At 38.9% G+C, this 21,445-nt stretch overlaps 1 protein-coding gene across 1 annotated transcript in view; it reads left to right on the forward strand.

Annotated features, from left to right (window-relative positions):
• Positions 1 to 789: 789 nt before the first annotated feature.
• LOC140064471 (keratin, type I cytoskeletal 19-like) overlaps positions 790 to 21,445 on the forward strand; it is a 33,557-nt gene continuing 12,901 nt past the window's right edge. The window contains exons 1-3 of the mRNA XM_072111402.1: positions 790 to 1,305; positions 16,251 to 16,333; positions 20,974 to 21,130. Coding sequence (XP_071967503.1) covers positions 934 to 1,305; positions 16,251 to 16,333; positions 20,974 to 21,130 — 612 coding nt within the window. The 5' untranslated portion in view covers positions 790 to 933. The remainder of the gene's footprint in view (positions 1,306 to 16,250; positions 16,334 to 20,973; positions 21,131 to 21,445) is intronic.

The following is a 21,445-nucleotide window of genomic DNA, read 5'->3' on the forward strand; positions in this document are numbered from 1 at the left end:
CACCAGGTACCGCTGCTATACATTACTTGCATGTTGCTTGCCAATACGTTTGCCAATAGCAGCTGATCATGGGGATCTCAGATGTTAGGATGTTAGGACAACACTTTGATATCACTTCTATCAGTCAGATTACTTGATTTCAGCTCCATTCCATTCAAGTAAATGTGGCTGAGCAGCAACACCAAGTACAGCCACTATACAATACTAGATTGTACTTGTCAAAACACTGCATTCTCTTCTAACAGCTGATTGTGGGGGTGTCAGACCCACCCATTAATCTGATGTTAGGACAACACTTGATATCTTGTAGAGCTTCTTAAGGTCAACTTTTATCATGTGCCATGACTGAGCACCACATGCTGTCTACTTGTAAACAAATACTGAGAAGAACAAGTCAACATTATCGCTAGTGAAAGAAGAGGTGAATACTGTTTATTTCTTCTTTTATTACTATTCTTTAAGCTTTTTCCACCCCTTCTATATAACCTTACACAGTAAATAGTCTATCTGTGTTTCCGCAAGGAATACTAGTTCTAGTAAAGAAGGAGTTAACACCTTTAGACAGTGTAATTATACTCTAGAGTCTGGAGAGCTGCAGCGAGTTATTTGTGGTAGATTTCTCATAGTCCTCGGTTGTGAGGATACTGTACTCTTGCAGATTAGCCACCACCTCTGACACACCTTGTTGGTATAATATGAATGAGGGTTAAAAAAAAAAAAAGAAGGAGCAAGTTGTTATTCAAAATAATAACACCAAGGTGCAGGATTGAGCAATGGGAACCGTACTTAATGAGATGACACAACCCTATGTGCCTCGCTAGGCAACTCCCACTCTGAGAGACATAAAGTACACTAGCAAAGATACTCCTCTGCTACAGAACAGCCGTGCTGATGAGAGTTGATGGTTGTTAAAGGTCCTCAGCAGATGTGATCATGAGCCACTATACAAGCAGCTTTCTATCATCATCCCCTGCAGTGAATGGAGGCTTAGGTGGGTCCTACAGCTCCTCACTATACAATGTTGGTGGAGGAAGTCAAGTCTCAGTATCCAGATCCAGCTCAGTTTCATCTGGTAACTATAACTACACCAAGGATTATGGTGAACGTTTTGTGTCCAACAATGGCAAGGACACCATGAAGAAATTAAATGACCGTCTTGCTTCATACCTGGAGAAGGTGAGATCTCTGGAGGAGACTAATGCTGATCTAGAGAATAAAATCCAAGAGTGGCATAAAAATCGGACACAGACCAAGAAAAGAGACTACAGTGCATATGAGAAGACCATTGCAGAACTTCAATCCCAGGTACAGTAGAAGATGCAAGAAGTCGATAATGTCTATAAGTCTATATATATGTTCTTGGAGCTTGACTGGATCAGTGGGCCTCCTTGACATTGCATTTACTAATATTATGGTTCCATTCCACAGTAAGTAAGGCTTGGCTTACAAGGATACAGTAGAGGTCATGTGTCACTATTACCAGGTATTCAGGTGTCTAGGTCACAGGTGACACATCCTATGTTCAAATGGTAATGATGACCATATGTTGGCACCAAGTCTTTTTCATTCTTCTCTACAGGAGAAGAGAGGAATGGAAAATGGAAGTCTTTCTATTTTCTGAAGATTGTATAGTTTTATATAGTTTCTCCTTGGGACATACCTCCTTGACATCTCCTGCTGTCATGTCTTGTTGTATTTCCTCACTATGCCCTAGATGACGTATTTTTCACTCCCTTACATTGGTTAATCCCTTAAGATGTGAAGTGCTTCTATTACAGCCTGTCTCTCTTCTCTCATCCTTTCATCTTACCTGAGAAAACCTATTCCATAATCCATGAGTTCCATCAGGTGTATCATCTTCTGGTTGTATGATCCTAAGTACAGATTTCCTATAGTTACAATGGAATTTTAATATTCCATTTAATATATTTTATATTTATTTTTTAGATTATGTAATTGATATTGACCATAGTTGTAAAGTCGTTGAAAAAATATTCGTGGACAAATTATTCTGGAATAAAATATTCTGGATGACTTTGTTGGGTTACAACCAATATGACCACTGTTACAGTTTCTAGAATAGTTGTTAGTTTGTGTGTTAAGAGTTAATAGCAGGATTAGTAGGGATTCATTATTTCCACTAAGAGACTTGGGGGGGCTTCAACATTGTTTTTAACATAATAATACCTTTACTTTATTTGCAATATGATGTATTTCAGTTGCATTCCAGCTATTCGACTAGAAATTTTAAGATTTAAGAAATTTTTAAGATTTTAAGATTTAACAGCAGGACTAATGGGCACTGATTTTGTCCTGTAGAAGAACTAAAATAGTGACTGGTAACATGGTTCTTGATCATTGTGATTCAGGTCTACTATAGGTTCACTCTCTTCAGGTAGATGTCATATATCAAGGACATCTCCTCCACATCCTTTTTTAGTCTTCCTTGAAACTCTACTAAATCTTAGGCTCAGGTACCACTTCCTGGTTCTGGTGCTTCCTTCATTTGCATTCTGCATTTTCGTTTCAAACCAAACTATGATCACATGAATGTTACATCACTATTTTAAGAAAAAACATGTGAGCTCCAAGGACCACTACTGTTACTTAGGACATTTGGGTTAAAGAACATTCAATGGATAGTATATCACCAGGGCTTTATTCTATAATTTTAGGGATGTTTAAGTACTAAGTTGATGCTAGAGATCACTGATCAATGACAATCAATGAACTCCCTGGCTTTACAATACCAGAGAGGACATTTGACGGGCTCAAGAGTACATTGGCTTTAGTAATATACGTACAGCACATTAGATGTTTCTGAGGCGTAGAGCACATACACATATTTTACTAAGATTTTAGATGTTTCCCCTCATTCTCTATCTCTAAAAGATATTTTTGCTGAAAGGTTTTGACTCGAGGTTTTCACTAACACACTAACACTTTCATCAAACACATTGCATAACATGCCTAACCAGAGTTGTCTACTCCCGTATCCATTTCAAATAATGATTCAGACACAAGATAGATCATTGGTTTTCACTCCAACTCCCTCCCAACACTGGAACCTATATAGGGGCTAGAGCTGGATGCAGACGGTACAGCCCACAGTATAATTGCCAAACACTGGATAAAATGTCGGTCTTTTGGCTCTGTCCACTGTATGGGCTGGTGCCCAGAGAATGCAGCAAATGCTTATCAATGCAGGTTTCAAAATAGTTAAGAGGCCAGACAATCTACCTAAAGCTCTTGCCGATTGATATCTTAAGCTGCAGCATTGCGCTAAATAAGTTAAAAAACAACAATCTATATCCAGCCAACTAGTCGCAGTAGCTTTTGCCACCTCTGCAGACATTCAGAAACTTCCGAGTTGAGTGATACACAAACAGCAGCCAGCGGTTTGTCGATCAGTAAGGCCAGTGATCGGTTGTAGCAGAGATCTGTACTTAAAATGGATCTAAAATTTCCTTAGTACTGGTCGTGGTGTAAACATAAGTAATGACTAATTATCTCCATCCTGCTTTATGGTCCAGCGTGGTGTGTCCCATCACTGCCAGCCTTGACAGCGCCATCACGCACATGTTACAGTCTGTGGTTTTGGCCTGTACTAGACTGTAACAGGTGATAGTTGTCAACGTGTGGTCACCGATTAGCTTGTGAATACCAACTCAGTGGGGATGGAAGACGACGTGCTGGACCACACCGTACATACATTCGCCATACAGTCATGTAAATGTACTCTAAGTGTATCTAACTAAAGGATAAATAAAAATTTTTTAGGAAAAAGGATCATTATCAAAAATATTTTTGAAAAAACAAATATTACAGATACTAATCTGTCTGCAGGTAGGTTAACTCAAATACTATCCACATGTAAATAACATCTTTAAAAATAATCTACTATCAAAATCAACTTTTACAATTATGCTTATGATTGCCTGAAGGACTATTCTAGCCTCTCTGTGAGCTTTCTTTACAGGTTGTTACACTGTCTCACTCCCCCCCCCCACTTCCTCAGACCTTGTACTGTCGTATCAGTGCTGAGGAAGCAAGTGGGAGGGTGAGACAGTGTAGCAGTCTGTAAAGTCAAATCACAGAGGGGCTAAGGTCACTGCTCAGGGTCATTATATTTTTTAACTTGATCTTAGAAGGAAAGAGGCCATGTATAACAAGTATAAGAAGATTACCGCAGTCGTGGTGCCTGAATCTATGAGTAAGTGTCCCTGGTTTATCATGCTGGATTTTGATGGTAGCTATAACTCGAAATCTTCATAAACTGAAGAGTAATGTGTGAAACATGTTAAATAATGAATCCATTATTGAATACAATGATTAATAAATGACACCCTGCATTATTGGGCTTATAAAGATGATTAACCTTCCTTTGTAGTTCTATGGAGGAAGTAATTTAGTAATTTCAAAGAACATTAGCGTGGTCCATAAAGAGACAACACAAAATACACCAAAAATGCATAACATTATAACATTGTAATCTAATCATAAATCGAAGATCAGGTGCTAGAAACTGACCAGCTCTTTCTTCTTTTTTGTACTGATCATCCTAAAAATCTGTGTTTCATTAAACCCACATATGAAAACTAACGTTTCATTCATCTAGAAAAGTTCCATATATTGAGGACCGGAAATGGTCATGGAATGTAGAGCTCCATTGGGGTTAATTTTTAATAGTGTTATATATGCAACTTTCATGTTTCTATTAAAATTACCACCTATTGCTTTTAACACATGGGGGCTCATTTTCTTACCCGGCCGATGGAGTTCACCTGAAGTGCATTGCCCGAAGACAATGCACAGATGCCGCGTTTCATAAAGATTGTGCCCCCGATTTCCTGCATCTGTCGCTTCCCTGCTCAGGTCCGCCGGAGTTCACCATCTTATTTGCGATGTATGTAAGTGCATTAGTTGCGACACAATTTGAATTTTAAATCCCATGCTTAGTCCAAATCAGTCGGATCATTCGACAGCCCGTCCCCTGATTTCTGGTGCATTAAAGCCGGCTCCGCTGCACCAAAATCCGATTGCGTGCAATACAATACCCTTCTAAATAGATGTCACAGCGCCGCAAATCTCGAAAATTTCCAAAATCCGACGAAAGCGTGTTCCGCGGACCCTTAGTAAATAAGCCCCATGGTATAATGACCACACAACACTTGCACCAGGCCATTCATTTCATGTCCGTGGTTCAGTGATTTAGACAGATGCCTCACAAAGCCATTGATTTTTATGGGTGTTTTCACATTGGCATGTATTTTCACTACTTATCCGTTGTCCGTAGAAAAAATGAGGAAACGTCCTATTTTTTTCAAGAATGTGGATCACAGAAGGAACTTGAAGTCTATAGTTCCACAACATCTGAAACATGAAACATCTGTTTTTTTTTTCACTGATGCGGCTGAAAAACCAGGTGTGATATTTTCAAAGTGATGTTAAACGGTCAGTTTCTTTTCAGAGATAAAACTGAATTAAAAGCGTCAATGTGAAAGAGCCCTTAATAGGAGAGATTTTACATTATTTTTGGTATCATAAAGTGGCAAAAAAAAACATTGGGGTTTTTTGCAACTTTTTAGTGCAACAAAAATTTTGTTTTAATAATTGAGACTTTTGGTAGGTCTTTTTTGTCGTTTTAGATAAAGTCAGGCCCTGGGCAAAACCAAAAGTGGGGCCCCAAATTAAAACTTTTTAATTAGCATTCACAGTCAGAAAGAGGCTCCTTTAGACCTGCACAATGATAACGCTTTGTAGTTACACACAGTGGTAACAGTGGTAATATGGTAACACAATCTGTAATATGGGACTGTAGGAGAATGTTATAGGATATAGACAGATGATAAATTTGAATGATGGTGTAGATTTATAGATGCAGAAATATAAAGTAGATTATATACAGATAGCTAAATAGATGAAAGAAGATAAATATAGATATGAGAGAGATAGAAGTCAATTGAATGGTGGATAGATAACAGATAGGATATAGATAGATAGGTAGATAGATAGACAAAAAGCTGGATAGATTAATGGTTAGATAGACAGATATAAAGATAGGAAATTATGGGAGATAGATAACTAGGCAGAAAGATAATAGATATATAGACAGGAGATAGAGGACAAGCATCTTCGCCAGGGCATTCAACCAAGGGGTATTAAAGGAGCAATACATCCTCTGCCCACAGATGTACACATGTAGGACATGGTGCCCTGGGTAAATGCCCAGTTTGCCAACCCTGTTTGTGCCTTGTGAGTGGTAATGTCTTTTTCTTGTGTTTAGCTTTTCCTGTTCTGGCAGGTGCGACTTTTGGTGTTTTTTTGAGCCGTTTTGTAGCAAATATCTCAAATCTACATGGACACAGGCCATGTGAGGAGAAGTTAGGTACAGGAGTGGAGAACTACTATACATTTTGGACATGTGCACATGAGCCTGCGGACTGCATTTTTAAGCACTCTAGCTACACCCCAAGGTGATGACAACATTTGAGGGTGTGTTCACATACATGTGGCGCTTACAATGGTTTTTTAAACACATTGAAGAAACACATGCGCTGTACATGTTACCATGCGTTTGGCAGAAAAAGCATTGCAGACGCCTCTGTGACTGTACTGTACCATGAAATTGATTAAAACTAAAAAATCTAAACTTATATAAACACATGGAATTGGGACACAAAACAAATGATTAAGCTGCATTTTTAGTTAGTTTAGTTACCGAAGTAACCAAAACATGCAAAAATGTCTAAATTTTAAAAAAGTGCAGCCCAAACTTTCAATTTCCAGCAGGTTTGCAAAATTTGACACATTTAAAGCATGTGAAATATTTACAATTTACAAGGGGAAAAAATCATGTTGTATCCTGCCATACGCGGTATATTGCCCTTGTGTGGCTTGTAGCTGTACAGGTGTACTTCAATGATGCACACAATCCTTCCTCTGCACCTGACATGGATCTGGAGCAGATTTGCACCTAAAAATGTGCAAAAATAGAGAAAAAAATTATACATAAGGCAAATGTTGCACGTAACATCTGTAAAACAAAGATATATAAGGCAAACTGCACACAGTGAAAACCAGGGTGTACTTGAGAAACGGTAGCAAAAGGGGCAGTGAAATGTTGCTAAACAATGAAAAGTCTCAAAAATGTCATGTATTTCAATGGGCCCACATACATTGCTATGGTTTTCATGTGTCCGAACTGCTTATTTCCTATTGTCATCAACGCGGGAGCGGACCTCACACACTAATGACACATGAGCAACAAAGAACAGACCACAGCTTCATGGTTTGAAGCCCAAGTGCAGGTAGTCACTAACTCTCAGACCACACAGTTTTTTTGGTCAGTAATCCACACAATTTTAATTCATATTTTTAAAACATAGGAATATATGATTTGCTCCATAGTTTTCATTTTGTGAAATTGTATTCATTTTGAATCACCCAAAAATATCTATGTAGATGATATACCTGAAAAACCAAAGGAATTACTAAATGCTGCAGATATCAAGTTTTGATAATTTTTACTCGGATACAAAACTTTTGGTAACTGAGTGACTGGGACTTCCCCTCAGTTTATCGGAATGTGGCCAGCTAGTCGTTTCCAAAAACAGGGGTGAAATGTAACTGTTTACAAATGTCTATAGTTCTTTGTGTGAACGTTCTTTCGATGGGGATGAAATTTCAGATGTGCAGACAGAAGAAATTCATAGAACAATTGTACCGTGGTATCGTATTGACATTACTTCTTGATTTTCATATACAGACAATAACTTTTGCTCCAGGCAAAGAGCCAGAGAAATATTTACGATGGGAAATTAATGACGAAAATATTACTCCAGCATCCTGAGGCCTCATACATATAGCCATATTTTGTATCAACATGATGCAGATTTATAAAACAGATTTTTTTTCAAACATAGAGACTGACCCATGGTGTATTACAGAAAGTGTTCTACATAGGAGGACCGTACCCTACAAATCTCACATCGGGACTTGAACAGGACCTGGGCATTCAAATTTGCTGTCCTCTTCAGCCTTAAGGTTCACTAAAATTCATATTGTAATAACCTTATCATTATATTATTTTGTGCAGTACTGTACTTATAGCTGATTTATAGCTCAAGTAGTTGATGAGGTAGTAGTCAGAGTCAATCTACCAAGTATGAGTATGGTGCGCCATTCTTCTCATAGATTTATGCATATAGGCCCAGGAGCACAGAGTTAGGCACCATGGTTCCCCAGGAACTTCTTAGTAGGGCATGTCTACCATCAGTAAAACTGTCATCTATTGATACTGCAGATACATATCTTTAGTGGTAGAAATAATGGATACACAGTGCTGTGGACAATTGTGTTCCTATGTGTAGACTCCAGTAGGGAGAGAGGATGAGTGTTGAGACTTTATCTAACCTACAGATCAGCCATAGACACTAAAATACTGAGATATAAATCTTTTCAGCTCAGTTGCATAATGAAGATTAATACCAAAATTGGACAGGGTCACAATCTACAATGAGCCAGATATAATCTTTTAGGGCTCTTTCTTGGTAGGAGACCAAAGGGCTTGTGGGCATTTCTAGCATAGACCGGTGTGTAGACATGACTTACTAGTTATTAGTTGCCCTTTTCAGAATCAGTTGTTGGCCCGAGTTGAAATGGGTTTAAAACGTGAAAAACACCTGTGAGAGCCCTATAAATGAGTATATGGCTGCTTTGCCATAGCTTTTAATGCATATTGCTTTGGGGATAGAATTGCATAGATTATCTCGTCTTTGTTGAAAGAATACCTATCCTAACCTAATTAGGTAATAAAAATACTTCTATGAATTATAGTATTGAGCTCTTCATACAAAAGATGGAAGTAATGATCTAGCCCATTGTGGAATGTTGCATGACACTCAGCATTCTATAGTATTACCACATACATATATATAGGTTGACCGTGCCTTGTAATTACCCTAATTGCATACACTTCTAAAAGGGCAAAAAAGAGGATTAGTCATAATTACACTTTTATGAGTTTGTAAAATATGTGGTTTTGTTGTTCGTAGGCTCTGATGGATTACAATTTAGCTATTGTACAAAATATAGCTGAAGTATAAGCCCATTGAAATCTTTTACTGAATCACTACCATTTATTTGCACAACACAGCGTCTTTGATAGCATATAACATTGATCATATATTATTCATTTACCATTTTTTTAAATTCCCCAGTAGCCAATTAAATCTAACATAAATTACACGTGGAGCTCCAAGTCAACATACATGTTCCTAAAAAGTGGTGTCCTTTCTTTCCTTTCCTGTTGAGAGATGACCAAGGCAACATCATATTGGGGCCCTTAACCAAATTTAAGTTAAGTTAATGGTGGACACTTTGTGGTGCCAAGTAGTAATAAACTGGGAAGTTGACTATTAATTTTAATTTTTAAGATGCTTCCTGTACCTATTGACATAGATGAAACAGTCTTTGGTCCAAATGGTGAGAAAGATGAACCATTGGTTGAGCAAACAGAGTTTTCATTCACTCTTCAAATTTCGACCGGCATACATAGGCTGCTTTCTTCACAATATAATAGAAGTAGAAATCTTGGTGGTATGACAATCTTGATTTGATGAAGTTTGTTGATTGTACAAGGAGTGTATTGCACTGTGGACCTCTTTATTGTCTTACTAGGTTCTTCCACATTGTCAAAATTGTCTCCATATAAACATAAAATGGATGGATGCAAAACTGAGTCACACCTTTGAGAACTAACACTGCCATGAACGAGAAGTTATGGTTTACTCTATCCCAACTGATGTGAGAACTGCACCCCAGGGTTAGCGTAAACTGGGGACAGAAATGCTCATTTAGCTTTCGGGCATTGCTTATTCTGCAGATAATTGACCTTGTACTGTTGGCTGGTTATGGCACACTGCCTATTCTTTGTGTTGCTCACTGTCACTACATGTCTGGAGCAAAATAATCAGGTAATTATAGACATTTTAATGGCATGACGGAGATGATTCTGATGTAAGAATTATTTTATTTTTTCTTAAACAATGTAAAGGCAATCTGTGGAAATAATGCCAAATTCTAGTTTCTCAGTAACAGAATTATTCGGTTGACTTCTGACGCCCGTGAGGTGAAGTCACTCAAATGATGGGATGAAAGAGACAGCTTTGAGGGTGCATCTCTAGATGATTGACAGTAGGAATGTAAACAACGGGATGACTGGACACAATAGTAGTAGAAGCTATTGCATTTCTTGACATGGAAGGGTTTTGAAGCTATATGACGTATATGCAGCACTGGGCTGGCATCATTGACCGATGGTTTCCCATCATGTCCCTCCAAGGGCTTTAGATTAGTTATTTAGGTTGACTGCATTATCCCCTGCTACATAACTCATTCTTATTGAATACACAATAGAGAGAGGGTATTAAAAAAGTCCTATTTTGTCTGTAGTTTTTTAGATTGACTTTACCAAATAAATTGCTTGTTCGGATGGCATAATGTATTCTTAAGCCTAATGTATACTTCCCTATGAAGAAATATACCTCCTTCATGCAAATGCTTGGCAGATTAGTTTTTGGCACTATTAACAATAGCATTTTGAGATTAAGATGGGATTAATGGTGATGAAGGGAGTCTCCCCGGCTGCATTCATGACATCCTATGGAACCTAAGCCAGCAGACTTATAAACACGGAAGAGGACTTTATGGATGTCTAGACCCAATAAGCCTCACTGTGGATTATTCAGATTTATTTGGAGACAGGTAAAGAAATAATTGAAATTTGTTTTTCATTATAATAAGGTCTAATAACCTTTTATGCCATCTGAATAAAGGACTTGTCCATTGTTTTTATAATTCTTCTTAGTTAGAAGGGCTCAACATGGGTTGTCTCTGTGCAGTCCATTTCAATACATCAAACTCAGCCGCAAGTGCTAATTTCTCCTCCACTGCCACCAACGGCCAATTGAAACATTACATTGACATAGGTAATTAAAAGACATGTTAAATGAGAAGTTATGCACTAATTACCCAAAATGTAAACATAAGTGTCTTAGTGTTCCCCAAAACTTGTCAAATTAAGAGAAAGCAGCATCTGCATGAGTGTGGTGGTGTCTTCAAATCCTACCAAACGCACTTATAGAAATATGTAGCGCAGTGGTTGTGCTTGGTATTGCAACTCAGACTTGTTCACTTAATTTAGATGGAGCTACAAAAATCTCAGCTGACTGATGAACCTATTGGGGGACATTTATCATACGCTGGAGCTTGTGCTTGGCCGGCCGCGACTCCCTTCACGCCCAACTGACGTGAAGGTGACAGATTGGGGCAAATAGTCGCAAGAGCTATCAATAAGCTAGCATTTGTGATTATTTCAGGGGCTCCGTGCCTTGATAAATATGCCCCATTGTCACTAGTCTACCATGTAGAAAGAGTGGAACGTCTTATTTGGACTCCACTAGTTAAGACTTGGCAAATATGAAGAAGCCGAAGAAAACCTTTTGGTTACCGTTCACACCGCTTCATTGCTTGCCAAATAAATGTAGTATTTTGCCACTAGTGTCCAACTTTATGTAATGTTAATCTAATGTTTATGTGACATAGATTTACTGTGTTATACCACAAATGCCTCTCTAAACATTTCACTCTCACTGCAGAGCAACATGTAACCACATTAAAGGACATCATGTAACCACTGTCTAAGTACAGATGTGCCTGTTTAGTTGTGTTGTGCCTCCTATATGTGCAAATAATGTTACTAAAGACTTCCTAATGTTAGGCCACCCGTGGATCGCTGTTTACATCCTGTGTGATATTCCCAGGTGAACTATGCTCATCCACTGATGACAAATGAAGTGAATGCCCTGGATGTGAATAACAACAGGAATAGATCCTGCTCTATCTTATGCATCTTGGGCAGTCGGCTCGTGGAATCCACAGCCTTGAGCATGTACGTATAGAAGTGAATGAGGATCTATGTTAGCTGTAGAAATAATGACTAGAACAGATCCTTATATCCACATTGTGTGCAGGAGGCCTTATCATTATAAATTCCCTGAATGCCATCATGTGCATTTCTTGACCATCTTCGTAATAATAATTCCTTTATTTACATAGCACACAAAGATTACGCAGCGCCGCACAGAGATTGCCAGATCAGTCCCTGTCCCCATGGGACTCCGCAATCTAATCAACCCACCTAGTATGTTTTGGAGTGTGAGAGGAAACAAGAGGACCCGGAGGAAAGCCACACAAACTCTTTGCAGGATGGGACTTAAACCCAGGACCCCAGCGCAGCAAGGCTGTAGTGCTAACCACTGAGCTACCATGCTACATCAGAAGTAACTTTAATACTGAAATACCCATACTTCAGCATGTTGTCCATTAGAGATCACAAAGTAGAAACACATCAGATGATCAAGTGGTAGTCCAATTTTATTTCTTTCTTCAGGACCCACCCAAATTAATCATTAAATCCCTGACCCAATGTAAGGACATTGTAGCCAGGGCCATTGTTTATGCTGTAATGGCCCAAGTGGGCAGCTTGGTATCGGTCAGACAGTGTTCAGTGGTTTTTGAGGTCAGGCTTCACATACAATTGATAGGTACTTGAATAGATGTTTTGTGTGAATGTTGTTCACATGGCAGGTCTGATTGGGTCCCACCCTTGATCGCTCAGCTAATATTACAGATGGATGGATTAACACATTTACATTAGCAAGTTATTGCTGGAACTTCAAACACGGAGCCCACGCCTTGTTAGTGACACAAACTAGCAAAACACCAAGGTACTCCTCTAGTAAACGCTGACACCTCAGAGTATTCATGTAATTATATAACTCGGTTGGGTTTTTATAGAGGCAGAGCATTACATATTTCATTGTTATCTTTGTCACCATATTTTTCTAATCTCTGAGCATCGTTCAACGTTCATTTTGTATCAAAAAGAAGAAATTTAATACGGTAAGATCTCCACATAGAACTCTGCATAGAGCCCAATCATGGTACTTCTAGAAGTAATGGGGCTGGTGGATACTTTTGTAAATGGCTTCTTGTAAAACTCCTAGAGATAGAGACAATTCTTTACGTTTCTTATTATTTATAGAGCTCCATTAATTATTTGGTGATGCACATCGAATAAAAGGTTCACATACATTACTTTAAGACAAGGACAAATGCAAACAGAAAATATACAAAAACTAAAGAGATTTGGAACGCTTGTAGAATCTGTATGGGAGGTTAGACGGAGGCACAAGGAGAACGAGCAGTGGGGTTATTGTAGGCAATCATAAATAGATAGGTTTTCAGGTGGGTTTGGAAAGTATGACACATTTTCATAGAGAATTCCAGAGTATTAGAGATGCACTGGAGAATTCCTAGAGATGGTTGCGAGAAGAGTGGATGGAAAGAAGATCCGGTGTGGGAAGGTATTAGCCGATTAGTTCAGAGATTTATGGAGGGCACAGGTTGTGGACGGCTTTAAATGTCATAGTTCGTGTTATAAACTGAATTTGTTGTGCGGTAGGTAACCAGCGGAGAGACAGAGGAGAAACTTGTATATTAGTAATATTTTGGTCTCTTGCACATAACCGTATATAGGGCTGCTATCTAGCCACACAAATTGTGGCTATTTCATGGCCCACCATTGATTTTTATTAGTTATGGTCACAATGTGAGGCCGCAATGTCTCACCGCACCATGAATGTGCAGTCGTGCCACAAAATATAGAGCAGGTCCTATTCCTCCCCGAATCAGAGGTGCAACTAGGCACTTTGAATGGACATAGACATAGGGAAACTGAGCACATGGTCCGCTGTTTGCAGCCCATTTTTTGTACACGGTCATGTGCATGAGGACTAAGGTGGTTTAACCTCGCATCTTAGATAGCAGCTTCACAAAGATGGTCTCCTGCTACTGAGAGCACAAGTGAAAAATTCTACATGGTTTTCTATTTAATTAAGCAACTTCCATTTGATATTAGCTTGTGGTATTACTGTGTTGTCATAGCGAAGGGGAATTTCCAACAACAGATTTGAAGTTTTTAAATCAAATGGCAAACCTTAAAGGGAACCTACCACCACAAATCTACCTATAAAGGTAGATCGGGTGGTAGGTGGATCAAAAGGACGTGAGGATAGCCCTTTTAAGGGCTAATCCTCACGTCCCCGCACTGTTTTGTGAACTTTTATAAAAGGTTTATGCTAATTTTGTTATGCGGCTACTGGGGCGCGGAGTAGCCGCAGCTGTGGCTACACGGCGCGGCTACTCCACGTCCCAGTAGCCACTTTACCCCTCCTACCCACAATCTTCGGCGCGCAGCTCCTTGCAGCTGAGCGCCCTCGTCCGGCGATCCTGCCGTCTGCGCAGGCGCAGAACAGCAGGCCCGCGCCTGTGCGGTCACTGCTCCGAAACAGGCGTGGGCCTGCTGTTCTGGTGGTAGGTCCCCTTTAATAAATTACTTCAAGACATGTGACTGCTTCTGACCATTTCCATGTAGCCAATGTTATGAAGACAATGGTATTGTATTGGTGGGAAGTAAATGTGGCTGCCCACTACTACATTACTAAACCTTCTCTGGTTTCGGTCAACTCAGGGAGTTTCTGAACCTAAAAAAACACATACTGCAGATGACTGTGCATGACATGGAAATGCAGTTTTTTCAAGTTTAGTAATCAGCTATGGTACTGTATGCTGTGAAGGGATTAGCCAAATAGTTCCCCGTGATTTCATTATAAAGCACACTAAATGTTAATGATACTTAAACAAGAATAAAATAGGTAAAACATTGCAAACTACTAAAGGTGAAGCCTACAGAATCACCATGAAATATGGTTTAATCTAATTCCATTTAACAGATGGAACTACTGCCATAAAAGTTAGGAATCATCGTGATATTGTTCTTATGGATCATTCCCCCTTGAATTTACTATTATTTTCTAGAAATGTTATTTGGTTTCATGTTCTTTTACCATTTTCATTTTTTTATAATATCATAAATGCATGTTTGATTCATGTCCGTATATGGAGATGGGGGGCTATTCTGCCAGATGCTTAAAAAATGCAGGTTGTCCATATGATACTGTAGGGATGATGTTCTAGGCTGTTCCACATTTCCCTGTGGTGTTTCTGATACATGCAGCAATTGTTATGTGGACTCATGGGGGGCAATTATCAGTGCTACTAAGCCAGTTTTTTGACGTAGAAACACTGAAATGATCACAAATAACTGTTGCAGTGCGCAAGCCTATACCACCACCTATACCATATCATGTTAGTGAGAAAGGACGGCCATCGGCGGAGTGTCCTGGCACAAAGCATCCTGCCCCATGCCCCATGTGCACGCCAGATCAGAAATGGTATAGTTTTGCTCTCCAGTACAACCTCCTGAGGAATACATGATGAGGTCTAAGCCTCATGATGTATCTGCCAATGTGGTGGGAGAAAGGGGCTTTATCATACATGCACATGGAGCACCGGCATACATTAAATCTCCCCCAATTGTCTACATCATTCACTGCTACATCGTACAACCTAATATATCAATGAGATGTGCAGTAAAATTTCTCTAAATTACTCTCTCTTTTGATATCCAGACCAGGATACATTGTCCAATTTTGGATGGTTATCACAATTGGATATATGTAGAGTAGTGATAGAGGAACACTATCTAACTTCACAATCTGAAATGGTAGATGATTCCAGAAAATAGAGATAAGTTCCATAGATGTAAGCTTTAGTACTGGTTTGCTCTATCACCTAGTATCTTCATCTAGCCTCCCATATAGACAGTGTCATCCTGTCTATTTTCCACTTCAATGTTTTGTATCTTTTGTACTTGCATTTGTTCTGCTCTTAATGTAATGTATGTGAACCCCTTATGGAATGTGCACCACCATGGAATAAGTGGTGCTCTATAAATAATAATATCCATCTACAGGGCTGCTTAGGCTGCCTGTTATACAGAATATTAAAATAAGGTAGAAGGTAGATTTAAGCTGGATCCCCTCTGCTGCACTTTTCAACAAATGCACAGTAGGGGTGGGTAAGGTTTATCATGCCTGTTCTAGATGACTGGTTCCTTCTATGTATAACACTTTAAATCAAATTTTAAGTAGCTGCAATATGAATGCCATGTTAGGATCTATGTCTATGGAAGTTTAATTCAAACAATACAGTAAAACAAAAAGAAATGTAGAGTATAAAGAAAATTTTCTTATTTCTTCTTCCTTTTTCCAATTTTTCCCCAGCTCATCAATGGACATGTAAATGGCGCCAAATTAACACTACAGATGGAAAATGCCAAACTTGCCTCTGATGACTTCAAGCGCAAGTAAGTAAATGGATTCTGGATGTGGGTACTGCGCCAAATTTACAGTTTTTTGTAATGTCAATACATAGTGCGAACCATTCTGCAACTTTTTTCGCCACGCAAGGTTATCTCTAAATCAACAAATCATCATCAAAAAAGTCCCTAGAGAAAAGTTATTGGGGGGAATCTACTATGCCTTCTCCTTGGCAGCCAAAACATGTAACAAGCTCCCTTTCTGACAGTTTTGTTGGAATTCCAACCCGCACTTTAGTGAGCAGAGCAAGCAGGGGTGGGGAGGCGTTGAGTTAACACCCCGGGCAACCATATATGCTATTGTTTCCAGCAGAAAACCTACGGGGGCTATATATGAAATCTTTCCCAGGTCAGACCTGATCTTAACTGGTCCGACCCCCCAAAGATCTCTTCTGGAGGCCAGAGCCTCTTAATAGCTCTGAGCTGCAGTGCACCTACAAGGATAATATTAAGACTAGGATCCAAGATAATCCATTATTTTATAGACTGCAACCTTGGTCTTCACAATGCATAAGGTATCCAGGTGTAGATTTCTTGTTAAGATTCATATATGTATAATCGTGTTATAGCCGGAAACACATTTACATTTAAGTAATATAAAGTTTGATATAGATAAGCAAATAACAACCTGCAGCACAAGGTTACACACCCTTATTATATTTAGCCCATTTCGAGTCTGAGTTAGTGATAATAATCCACGTGTTGTAATACTGCACATGTTCTATCATCCGGTTCCCTGAACATCAATAGTTATCACCTGTAGGGCCAGTTTCAGATTGTTTCAGTGTCGTTATCAGTCCTTGAAATTAGGACTTTGTGGTTACAGTACAGGACTATGGAAATGACTAAAATCCTTACAAATGAGCATGAGGCTGTGAGTCTAAGTCTCCACATAGTGTTCAGGCAGGAAAAGATGGTTGACATTTGGTCTGTATTTCTTAGACTGAGCATAACCACATGTAACCTGGCGAAGAGCACCCATCTGTCTCAGTAATGGATTATAATATAGGCGTTTGGTCGGTAGCCCAGGCCCAAGCCTTCACCCATGAAATCCTCATATATCTGTTCCTGCTCTTAATAAACATGTACACAAGACCCATTTCAGGACCATTCAAGATCCTCCAAAGGTCCTGAAACTGCAGATTGAAAGCAGGAAGAATGATTGCATCCCCCATTCGCCAAGAAGCTTGATTATAATACCAAATGTAGGAAGTGAAATCCAGGGGCTATACTTTTCATACAGCTCAGAGCCCATGGCAGTCTTAATCGACCTCTGATCTGTCCACACACTTTTCAATAGGTATAGTGCATGTACTGTACATCAACTTACTGCTGACTTTGCAGTTATGTGCATGACAAATACACAATGATGAATGTTTTTTGTTAAACCAGAACATGGTTATTCTTATTCTGATTCAAATTTTAGAAAGTCTTTTTTTTATAATTCTTTATCACTGAACAGTGATAAAACATAATAAAAGAATCTAGTCAGCTTGGTCGGCTCCAGGTTTTAGAATGCCCCTGGGCAACCAAGCCTCAGTAGGGCCCTTTACAGTAAAGTCACGTGGCTGCAATTCAGAACCTAAAACAGTCCCCTGTTCCCCTAAAATATTCTCTAGTTTATCATCCCAAACAGCCCCCTTATGGTTACTTTATATAAAGCCCCCTCACCCTCCTTATGTACAACTCTGGGCCCGACACTTGCCCAGGTATGCCCAATGCAGGCGCCAGCCCTGCTAGTCAGTATAGATACTTTAAGAACACTGTGCAATGTAAATTATGTTGGAGTAGGTAGAAGAAGTAGGAGGACATGCTCTATAAGTTTTTGTATTATTGCCAAAACCCTCAGATAAAATTACTGATTCATTCAGACTCTGTTCATATATGCTACCTTTTGAACAGTTAATACCATGATATGCTACTGTATCATGTATAGACCTTTGAACTTTTCTGAAAACCCCCAACATGGGCAATCAGTATGTGATTGATGGGCCTTTACCACCTAGGCCCACACCAATTAGTGATATCAACTGACTCAGAGCACTGAAAGATGGACAGTGGTTGGGACTGTAAGCCGATAGCTCAGGCCTCAATGTAGCAGCCATGACGCTTCAGTTCTGCTCCCATTAAAGTGATCTTTCCACTGGGCAGCTTACTGTGCCTAAACCCAAATGATGCAAGTTGTTGGCTTCCAACAAATAGATACTGATGACCCATAAAGATCCATAAAACCTCATCGATTAAGTATGTGTTTACTACTTTTGGGCTCATGACTTAACATCCAATAAAAAATCTTATCAAGCTACTTGTTTAAGGGCTGGTATCTTTTTCCAATTAAACATACTAAGCGATGAGATGTAATGGCTTGAAGATAATTCGTTAAGGTAAAGTAAAAGAAAACTTCACTTTGAAGAAAATTGTAATTCTGCCAAATTCCTACCTGTGAAATGTAACACTGAGATGTCAAATATAGCAGTGTCCTCATAAATAATCAAAGCAAAGCAATATGGCAACGCCTTCAAAGAGTTGACATAATTGGGTTTCTTGTTGGGATATAGACTATAATGAACTAATCACTTTTAGATGTGATAAATGGATTTTGTTTTTGCATTTTTGTTGTCTTTTTGCAGTGTAAAAAAACTATTGAGAAATGCAATTATGTTTTAATTAAAGGTGTATTCTACTACTTTGTTGATCACCTATGCTTAGGATAGCTCATCCTTATAATAATAATCCTTTTAATGCCCCCCACCAATAAGTTATTTACAGCAGTCATGGCAATCACCCTTTACAGGCCGGTTATTTTACAACCATGGTTACATAGTCATTTGAAATGAATGGTACTGAAATGCAATACTATGTTCAGCCGCAATACACAGAATAGCACTGTATTTGGTAGGCCCTTAAGAAGCCACATTGCTTGTCCAAATGCTACATTCTTTTAAATATTCATTGATTTGATATCAATCACCAATTCTTAATGAAAATAATCTTGGAATATCAAATTTTTCACCAAAACTTTTCAGTTCCATGGTCATTAGTTTACAGCAGAAACACAGAGAAAAAAAAGACTAAAATTTTCTTAAGATGCTTTCCTTAAAGGGAACCTGTCACCACTATTTTCACAAATACAGGTAGAAGCAGATTCCTATAGAGCTCTAGTAACTATCTGACACCCAGTTTGTAGCTAAAAATTATTCCCCTCAGATCCCCATAAAATCAGAGTTATAATCTTGCCTGGTATCTATGCAGCTTTGGAGCAAGTCCACGGGGGCGTGGCCTAATGTCATGTGACCAGGGTGACATCATCAAAGGTCCTTGAGCTACTTAATATGAAAACTATACCCCATGCACATATCTGACCACATAAAACAATAACAGCAGTCTCCATGGACTTCTACTCCTCTCCATGCAGGCTGCTGTGATTTCATGTGATAAAATATGCTGTGATTTCATGTGATAAAATATGCTGTGATTTCATGACATATATGCTTAGTATACAGTTCCTAATGCTACGAAAGCTATAGGACCTGCAATGATGTCACCCTGGTCACATGACATTATAGCAGCATACAGAGATAGGGATGGGGAGGAGCTGCTGGATTCAGCCTGAGGAGGCCACGCCCACCTGGACTCGCTGTAGCCGTGCTTAGTTACCAGATAAAACTATAAAGTTGAATATATGGGAATCTCAGGGGAATATTTTTTTAGCTACTAGCAGGGTGTCAGTTACTAGAGCTCTATAGGAACCTGTCACTACCTGTATTTTTGAAAATAGTGGTGACGGGTTCCCTTTAAAAACAAAAATACAACAAAAAATATCAATGTAAACAGACTAAAAGTTAAAGGGGTATTCCCATCAGGGCATTTACATTTAATTAAATTCATTTGCCATATGTAAACTTTTCTTCAACTGGATGTTAATTAAAATAATGTTCCTGTGTGAAGATAATTTCTCATGAATGTAGTCATGTTGTCCCTTAGAAACGAGACAGCTTCCTCGGATACGGCCACCTAACATTCTGGCAGCAGTGGCAAGACATGCGCTTTAGAGTCCTGCCAGACCACCAGGATTCAGTGATCATTACTACAGGACGGCTGCAGGACATGCAATAACTCCCGGACATTTATTATACAAAAACAATTTGTTTCTTTGTGCAATCTCTCCAGCAGAGGTGGCCGTATCCAGGGAAACTATCTCGTTTCTAAGGGACCATATCACTACATTTATGAGAAATTATCTTCACACAGGAACATTTTTTTAAATAACATCTAATTGAAGAAATGTTTATATACGGCAGATTAATGAAACTGAATGTGAATACCCAGACGAGAATACCCCTTTAAAAATAAGTTGTTAATTTCTTCTTATTTGTGGCAGTGTCGGGGATTATAGCTTTTTTGGGCAGTAAATATGAAAATGGTCTTCTTTTAGATTGCAGAAGATATTTGTACCCGATAAAAAGCTTCTTTCAAATATGGGTCGTGCCTGGTATTCCTCCTTAGTTCCACTGAAGATTCAACAGACAAGATGAAATATACTACTTTGAATTTCTGTATACTTCTGATTAGACCTCATATGGATATTACAAACTAAAGACAATTTTTTTCTTATTTTGTGGTTTTAGGTATGAAACAGAAAAAGCCTTCCGTGCAGCCTTGGATGTAGACTTAGAAGGCCTTCGTAAGGTGATGGATAATCTCACCATTGTCAGAACTGACCTGGAGATGGAGATTGAAGGAATGAGGAAGCAGTTGATCTACATGAGGAAAAGCCATGATGAGGTACTGTCTAAATCCATATACTTGTTATACAGCACATAAATGTTTTCATAGCTAAGGAGTGGCACAATAAAAAGTTTTGGGTAAGGCCTCAGATAAAGGAACATTGAGGAGAAGACCAAACTGGCATGAGTAATATGTATATAAACCTGAATGGACCATAGGAAGAAGACAATATGACTGAATAGAAGACATGATTGTTTTGTACAGTACATCTGGTTTCTATCTGTTACTAATAGTGATACAATACAAAACACAATAGCAGTAAGTTCTCAAACCACCAATGGATCACCTATGCATTCAAGGTGTTTGGATCAG

This window comes from Engystomops pustulosus, chromosome 6 (genome assembly GCF_040894005.1).
Source record: "Engystomops pustulosus chromosome 6, aEngPut4.maternal, whole genome shotgun sequence".
Taxonomy (NCBI): domain Eukaryota; kingdom Metazoa; phylum Chordata; class Amphibia; order Anura; family Leptodactylidae; genus Engystomops; species Engystomops pustulosus.